At 35.8% G+C, this 8,271-nt stretch overlaps 2 protein-coding genes across 2 annotated transcripts; one reads left to right on the top strand and one right to left on the bottom strand.

The window, feature by feature from the left end:
* Positions 1-773: 773 nt before the first annotated feature.
* LOC113319095 (protein LOW PSII ACCUMULATION 1, chloroplastic-like) lies at positions 774-5,362 on the bottom strand. Its single transcript, XM_026567381.1, has 9 exons — positions 5,144-5,362; positions 4,192-4,295; positions 3,928-4,063; positions 3,392-3,623; positions 2,961-3,118; positions 2,639-2,827; positions 2,344-2,444; positions 1,432-1,528; positions 774-1,080 (listed from the first exon to the last, which is right to left on the bottom strand). The coding sequence occupies exons 1-9, from the start codon at positions 5,342-5,344 to the stop codon at positions 1,006-1,008; spliced, it is 1,293 nt and encodes a 430-aa protein (XP_026423166.1). The 5' UTR covers positions 5,345-5,362; the 3' UTR covers positions 774-1,005.
* Positions 5,363-5,520: 158 nt separating this feature from the next.
* Positions 5,521-7,255, top strand: LOC113317269 (40S ribosomal protein S21-like). Its single transcript, XM_026565413.1, has 4 exons — positions 5,521-5,634; positions 5,775-5,868; positions 5,970-6,102; positions 6,914-7,255. Exons 2-4 carry the CDS (start codon positions 5,819-5,821, stop codon positions 6,977-6,979), a joined length of 249 nt encoding a protein of 82 aa, XP_026421198.1. The 5' UTR covers positions 5,521-5,634; positions 5,775-5,818; the 3' UTR covers positions 6,980-7,255.
* Positions 7,256-8,271: the final 1,016 nt, after the last annotated feature.

Here is an 8,271-nt window from a genome sequence, read left to right as displayed (position 1 = left end):
TTGCATAACACAATCAAACAAACTAACACTGTAAGAATTAGGGTAGTTTGTATAAAAAAATCAATAGTTACTTACCTAAATCTGAGCAATTCCTTCTTGTCTAATCAAGTTTCACTAAATCTCTTTTAGTCTGCCTCATAATCATTTCCATTTTGTTCTTTCACAATTATATTCTAAAGTAATCGTCATTTTCTACCAGTAGAAATCATGATATAAAAGGTCCAGAAATCAACCAATTTAAGCAAATTATAAACTAAACCCTAGAAAATCAAAATCATAAGAGAAGAATTGAGAAGAAAACCTAAATAGCGATAAATGAACTCAACCAACCAAAACCAAAGAATTGATCTTGAATTAGCGTTAAATCATATCTCCAGCAGCTCTAAGAATTGGATTCGTTTGACGATTGAGAACCAAAAAAATCGAAGATAAAAAGCTCGCCGTCTCTCGCTCTGTATCTCTAGAGAAATGGGTAATTTTGGAAATTTAATAAAAGCACATAAGAAGTTTGACACGTGTTTGGACCTGCTAATAACTTTTTTGGTCCAAAAACATGTTTATGGACCACCGGTTAAACCAATTATATGGGTGGACTAGCCATTATACGGGTTTCTGTATAATGGATTAACTAGTAATTCCTAGATAAATAAATCAGTCAGATACCATCTGGTGGTAGCAGCAGCTCTTGTAAGTATCTGATTCAATGTTAATTTCATTTGCATATCATTGCAGTCTAAATTGTCTGAACTCGAGAATCCTAACAACCAATAAACTTGTCTAAAACATCTCACATGTAGTTTCTCTTCATTTAAATCTGGTCTCAAATTATAAGATAATATGCTAAGAAAGCTAGCAATGTACGGGAAGACAAAAAAAGACCCCAGTTTACAAAATCTAACAACAATTTTACAAGGACATCGAGTCATCGATCTAGTTCCCTAATTCAATGTGTAAGTAATGAAACATAACTTCAGGTTTCATCTTTAGAGCTTTTTCGAAATATTTTCATTTTTCAAGCTTGCTAAGTAATGCATCCATTTGAGGCAGTTCATTCACAATTTGTTCCCAATCAGGCATGCCCTGCAAAAACACGTACAAAATGCGTCACCGGGGTTGTAAGAAGACTCTAAACTAGTAATAAGAGAGTCAACGGTTTAGCGAAACTCAGGGTTTTCATATTGACGACTAAAATCAATTGCAGTGGTGATAGGCATCATCATTGTAGTTCTTTATTGAATGAGGAGGCATTTATGTTATTACACATGTATAAGCCTGCCTCCATATGTGTCTAACTGAACAACTCAATAAGCTTTAACTCTTATTACGACTTAATATTGATTTCCCAGTAGCAAAGGCAGATTTCAAACTACACTTAGAATATCTACAAACTACAATGACTTCCATAAAGAGATTCTCTGATGATCGACTTACCCTTCCTGATCTTCGAACACGACCATCTAACCGTAATATTATATACACATCTTCACCAGGTGTAACACCTTCAGACTTTTGTTGATCACGAATCCACCTATATGAACACAAAAAAGAATTTGAACGACATTAAATGAAGAGAGCGTGCTGAATTCTATGAGCAATTATTGTTATATTTAGTATAAACGTTGTGTGTTAATGCTATAAGTAATATTATTTCAGCTTGAGGTTTTGTTCATAGTCATAGTATGCCTAACATATGATGTTTATGTAGCTGAATTTCCAACAAAGAAGAACAAAATCATCTCGTTTGTGAAAGCGAATGCTACTAGTATTATCTTGTTTAAGTAAAGACACAATTTAGAGTTATATAGCATTTTTGTACAGGAGAATTACTCAGTGTTTGAGTTCATTGCGTTGAGTCCAGTTTTGGGATTAGATAATCAATCGTGTGGGTAATTCTGTGTGCAATTCTTTGCAGGCACAGTAGTTCTATAGAACAGAAGGAGGTCGTGGTCGTTTTGGTAAATGCAGATAATATACACACACTCTGCATATTGTTGAACCATGTTAAACTTATGAGTGCTTCACTAATTGCTTCATTTTATGTTTGCATCTTAACTAGTTCTCTTGTTCACTGCTTTTATCCTAGATCCTGAAGCAGTTTGGAGAAACGTAGGGTTTCTCGTTGGCTAATTCATTTCTGCAATATTAACATTTAGATAGCTCTGAACCGCAGCAAAAGATACTGTTTAAATGTTTAAGATAGGAAAAAGGGTAGGAACCTGAACAATAAGTCAAGATACCTTGCGATAGAAGTTTATATTCGATTATCTTTAGGGAGTACGTAGCAGAAATATTTCAGTGCACCTTTTTCAAATAAAATGCATAGAGCAAGAAAAAGATAGAAACCTTTCCCATTCAGTGGGCGAGACAACCTCAGCCTTGAATCTGACTTCTGCTTTCAACCGTGACTTGGCAGATATTGACTGAGCTCGACTCTCAAAATCATCCTACAACGAGTTCACCACATGTTAACTTTTCAATAAACAACCATAACTTTTAGATGATTGAGAATGCATGCTTAATAATGGGCAACTCAACGAAAAACATCTACTCTTTCCGATACATTAAGCTGCTATCATGTTTCAGTTGTCACACCAAACCTCTGGTAGAGCCCCGGTGACAATGCACTTTTTATACTTACCCCAATAGAAGGAAGAGATGTAGAAGCCTTTGCAGAACCACCAAAGCCTTTCTTTTCGATTTGCGGCTTTTTACCTTCTCCAAATATGACAGGGACCAAAATCACTCCTCGTTTAAGGAGTTCCATTCTGAAACGTTCGGCCCTTTGAATGGCAAGAGAAACGGTCTCCTTTTTCCCAGCCAGGATAACCTAAAAGCAGTCTTACTTGGAACGTCAATACATACAGGTAAGAGAAAGGAGAGCGTGGTATAATTGAAGTAATTTACTACTTTGAACTTCAGTAACAACATATTTAAAACTAAGGAAAAGTGCTGATGCTAACCGGCCTAGCGTTGTCTCGCAGCTGCATGAGTTCAACAATCCGACTGGTTGAAAGACGCAAAGGCAATCTTGATAGAGTTTCATCACGAGTTATTTGCGCAAGCTGCTCCTCTTCCTTCTTGCTGTCCCATATAAATAATGCCACCAGTATAGCGAAACCTGTAAAGTGCTGATTCAAAAGATCAGTCAAATAAGATTGTTCATTTTCTTAGCATCACCTAGTTTAGCGAAAGTACAATTTAGAATCTTCTTACTCACAGTATATGTATCATTGAGTAAATAAAAATGACAAGGAATCGGAAACCACATCAAACATGATGAACCACTTTTTTTTCAATTGGGATGTAGATTTTTGTGCTATGACTACATTTTCTCTTTTTAAATTCACAATAGAGAAACTAGTCTTCTAACTAAGAAGCTTTGCGGGACTACCTCCAATATTTATGGCACCATTTCCGGCAGTTTCCAAGAGATCAGGAGCACCATCACCACCTTGAATTGCACGAATAAGCCTAGGTACAGTAAAGAAGGTTGAAATTCCAGCAGCTGCAGCAAAGGCCACGTAAAAGAATTTCCTGACCCCACGAAATGGTGCTTGAACTTCACTGATGAGCTTAAGATCTCTCCTGAAACTATATCCAATGTCCTCCCCACCTAGCCTAGCCTGGAACCAAAATTAAGAAAACATGGAGATCGATATCTAAAATCGGTGAGAATTTCAAGATAAGAATGCAGAATGGTTCCAAACAAGGCACGGTATTTATTTCATGACAAAGCAGATACAGTGTTGTGTTATTAAAAACTCTAAACCCGTTGTGATCTTAGCTGGTAATTGACCCATTCAGACTGCTTCTAAATTTCATTCAGATTTTCTCCCTTAACTATATAGTTCTTCCATCAAAGGAAGTTTTAAGCCACTGCCAGGGTCCACCGATTTAAGATAACGAATTATACAAAGAAACACGCACCTCTTCTTGCAATTCTTTGAATTCAGGCAAAGCTCTGAAGGATGCCAAATCTGGATCATTGAGAATCGTTCCAAATTTGAGTTGATATTCCCTTAAACAAGTTCTCAAACACTCTGCTGCTTTCTTTCCTTCCCCTCTGCCTCAGAGGAAACATGAACAATAAACAAGGGATTACCCACAGTTGAATGCCACCAAACCAGATTTTTCCGACGGAATCCAAATGTCACACTGACAATAAAGTACACCAAGTTAGACAAACCTTACCGGTACGCATGGCAGCAGGCTTTGTTATACAGTGCAGCTTGACATTCTATTGGGGTTGGATCTAAAGTAAGTGCTGTCTCAAACTGAGAAAGGGCGTCCTTTACCTGCCAGATCCATTGAACTTGTCAATATGTGTAAATTCTCTTTTATAATCATATAATCGTAATAAACTGTTAACTAAGAAGTATTAAAACATTAAGTGTATAAAGAACCCGATGAAAGGCACATGAATGCTTTACTTGAAAAAGTTGCAACATGAACTAATAAAATTTAGTCTTGGAATGACATTTAACGGGCCAACATTCAAGCCACCGTTGAGGATCAACTGGATTTCTAATTATGGAAGATCAACTACTGCATTCAAAAGAAAAATCTTGAAGAATAACAAGTAATCACAGAGATGAAATATCCAATTGGAGTTCATTAAACTATACAAATATAAGCTGCATCCTAATACCATGCGTCCAACACCTATTCAGTAAATGACCAAACCCTTCGCTTCCTTCACTGAAGAAGTATGAAGCTAGCATTAAGTCACAATTTGCAAACAATATAGTTTTGCGCACACCTTCATAAACAAATGAAATCTAGTACACGGTGTGAAGTTCTTGAGGAAAGATGAGTAGCTACAAGTGGAGACCAGAATTATGATTTTATTGAGTAATTGTCTCAAGATAATATATGTTAGGCTTTAAAAACACTCATAAACATTCCAACAAACTACTAAGGAAATTCCAGTAGATTTTACCCTTTACCCAAAATACAGCTCCATCAAAATCATCAATACTGTTCATTTGAAAAATTATTGCTAAATCTAACCATGTGAGTCGTCGGATCCTACCTGATCATGCTTGAAATTGACACTTCAAAACACAATCGAACTAAAAATTATTGGATGCTCATGACATTAAAACTGAACTAAGAAGTAAAAAAATTAGTTTAGGTAACTTACTCTTCCTTTAGAAAAGAGAGATAGACCCAAGTTAACACAAGACTCTGCAGTGTTTGTTGTCGTAGTCTCAGAAGATGAACAAGAAATCAAACTAACTTTACTAATCTTAATGGGTTTCAGACAGTTCCTTTGAGGAACCCATGAATTACGTTTTGAAAGTTTGAACAAATGCTGCTGCAGTGCAAGAGCAGCCATAGCCATTAATTAACACTCCGAAATTCAAGTTATCCAATTCAAATGGATGTTCTTTTTTTCCCTTCTGCAGGCCAAACGCCACGTGGCATAGCCACAGTCAATCCTCGTTGCGGAAAACCTATGTTCACCTTCTTTTATGTATGTGATTGTTCACTTCCTTTGTGAGGGTCTTTTAAGTCATTAACAAAACTAGTCTCTCTACTTATTAGGGTTTTTCTTTTTCTCCGTCATTTTATAAACCCAAAGAGATTTTCTTCTGCGAAAAAGTTTCTCTCGGCGGACCTCAAGTTTCTCTGGTAAGGACTCTAAATCTAACGTTTCTCTATTAATATCTCATGGATTTATAGGGTTGATTCTATGATATTCCGGTAACTATGTTTACTTAAGCTCAAAATCTAGGGTTTCTGTGAACTAATTCGTTTTCACTGTGATTCAGTTTACCTGTTGATTTTGTTTCGGATCCATTACCAACTTGCCAAGATGATGAACGAAGAAGGACAGAATATGGATCTTTACATCCCTAGGAAATGGTAAAAACCTAGTTATCTGTTTGTTTTGTGTTTGTAGTTTTTCAATTTTGGGTTAAAATTAATCATGAGTTGAGTTAATATATGTTTGTTTTGAATTGTAGTTCTGCAACAAATAGGATCATTACCGCAAAAGATCATGCTTCTGTTCAGCTCAATATTGGACATCTTAATGAGAGTGGCATTTACACTAACCAATTCAGCACCTTTGCACTCTCTGGTTTCGTCAGAGCTCAGGTTACTATTCTTACTTATTTTTGTTATAAAGCATTTAGTTTGACTAAAACATTTAGTGTTTGTGTTCTCGATTGAGTCCTGATGGTAGTGTTTGTTTTGAATGGGTGTGGTTTTAGTGCAACACAAATAAGGGCTGGTTTGTAAGTAGTTAGATTTTGATTGTACTTCGAGTAATCCATCCTAAGTTAGACCTGTTCGGTTTCTCTGAATTCCTGGCTGTTAATTTGTTGGTAAAGAAACAATTTACTTTAATCTTATACAAATGGTACTTGGTAGTTAGGGATGAGGGTACAAGGTTATCAACCATGTAGTTTTGCTTGCCTGTATAGATAACTACGAGAGTAAATATAGTGTAGGTCTCCCTGCCTAATTAGTTGATAGTTGAACTATATAGAAATTAGAACGAAGTAGCTGGAATTAAGAAGCTCTTGAAATAGTTAATGGGGAAAGCAGGGATGCTATGTATTGGAGATGTTCTTAAATTCACTACACTTTGTAAGAGTTCTCTGCATAAGAAGTTATGTTGATTGAGTTTCAAATATCTGTTGATCTATCAACAGTCGTTGCTTATTGATTCTATCTTTTTTGATTTTTGTTAAGTTGAAGAGTATTACATTATTATTGCTTACCGTGTTCTCAGTTTAGTGTATGTCATAGTTTGTGGACCTTCTGGATGTAGCTTTGCTTGTGTTGAACCAGAAACCCGCTGTCTGGTTTTGTTGATGGATATGGTAGTTTATCAAATTCAAAACAACAGTTCAATCATATCTAAGATGTTTAGCTAAAAAAAAAAGCTTTTGGAATTTTGCAGGGAGATGCAGATAGTGCAGTAGACCGTCTTTGGCAAAAGAAGAAAGTTGAAGAGAAGCAGCAGTAACCAGTTTCAAACGTCACTTGGGATATCTATGATGAGGGTGTTGTCTTTGGGAGAAGGCTCTTTCTTTCTTTTTCTTATTAAGGTCAATGTCATAATTTGTTAGTGGTTTATTTAGGAGTAGATTTCAATCAGCAAAATGACCCTGGAGGATTTTGTTATACGTTCTTCATTTGTGTTTTAAAACAAATGCGCTTACATTTTGTCTGTTATAACAGTTTCTACATCGGATCATTAGGCTTCTTTGATATATTCTCTATGTTATGATTTAATGTTCTGTTAGAACTTCAAAAGCAGTTTTCTTGGTTCAAGTAGCATTTCGTACGAGTTTGATTTTGAGAGGAAAAAGATTTTGAACAGAAAAAGATTTAGAACACATTTCTTTCAAAATGCTACCAAATCTGCAAAAGAGAAGCATGATATAAAACTTAATGCTTGATGTGAATAAAAGAAAATGTTGGTTAGCAAAATTTTCCTTGTGAGCAAGTGAGCAGCTTCAAGTTTTGTGGCGAGGCATCTTTGAGGATGTCAGTTTCTTAAAAGTTTGATATAACCCTTGGAATTGACCTACAGAAAAATCCTTGTATGGTCATATGCCTCTTGTTGATTGAATAAGATAATCTTGCTCAGTTTTAACCAACTTGACACACCATCATCTTCCTGTATCCAGAGATTTCCTTATAAGGTATATGTTGGTATAACCCTGTTGAAAAGCTTGATAATACTACCAGTAGGTAATTTCTGTACATTTAAGTAACAGAACGAACAAATTAGTTCTATTTTTCTGGTATTTAAAAGTTTGATGATTTCACTCGAGCTACTTTTTGAGAAAGACTGAAAATTTTAGAGTATGTAAAACTAATAGTGGAGGAAATGTGAAGACTTGCAAGCTTCTGAATGAAGCCATCAGCGATAATGTTGACCAAACATGAAGCACAATCCATTCCTCGCTTAACAATAATGGCGTTCTAGTGGGTTCAGTTGAAGTGATTCTGGAATACTGGTTGGAATGGAAGGGAAATAAAATGTCTAATTTGGATTACCAACAGATGAGAAATCCCATACCTGAAAATGCCAAAAGAGGCAGATACTCTCAAGGGAGAACATGGGAAATTAAGGTTGGTGGAACTCTGGGGAAGCTTGAATGCTTGTATGATGATAGGACAAGTACTAAATATCCCTCTTATAACAAATTTTTTTTTTTCATCTAATAGATCTCTCTTATAACAAAGAAACACACCATCTCAGTTTAGAAGGAGATGGTGCTGTTTGCGTACCGGAGGCCGATCATCTAA

This window comes from Papaver somniferum, chromosome 10, assembly GCF_003573695.1.
Source record: "Papaver somniferum cultivar HN1 chromosome 10, ASM357369v1, whole genome shotgun sequence".
NCBI classification, from domain to species: domain Eukaryota; kingdom Viridiplantae; phylum Streptophyta; class Magnoliopsida; order Ranunculales; family Papaveraceae; genus Papaver; species Papaver somniferum.
The sequence above is the reverse complement of the archived record's forward strand: the minus strand, read 5'-3'. Positions and strand labels throughout refer to the sequence as shown.

Bases quoted from the DNA above. Each gene is read 5' to 3' on its own strand.
- LOC113319095 (XM_026567381.1), bottom strand. From the start codon at position 5,344: ATGGCTATGGCTGCTCTTGCACTGCAGCAGCATTTGTTCAAACTTTCA. The intron at 2,445-2,638 runs GTAAGTATAAAA...AACTCGTTGTAG, and splicing joins CATCTCTTCCTTCTATTGGG to GATGATTTTGAGAGTCGAGC. The intron at 1,081-1,431 runs GTAAGTCGATCA...GTGTTTTTGCAG, and splicing joins GTGTTCGAAGATCAGGAAGG to GGCATGCCTGATTGGGAACA.
- LOC113317269 (XM_026565413.1), top strand. From the start codon at position 5,819: ATGATGAACGAAGAAGGACAGAATATGGATCTTTACATCCCTAGGAAA. The intron at 5,869-5,969 runs GTAAAAACCTAG...TTTGAATTGTAG, and splicing joins CTTTACATCCCTAGGAAATG to TTCTGCAACAAATAGGATCA. The intron at 6,103-6,913 runs GTTACTATTCTT...GGAATTTTGCAG, and splicing joins CTGGTTTCGTCAGAGCTCAG to GGAGATGCAGATAGTGCAGT.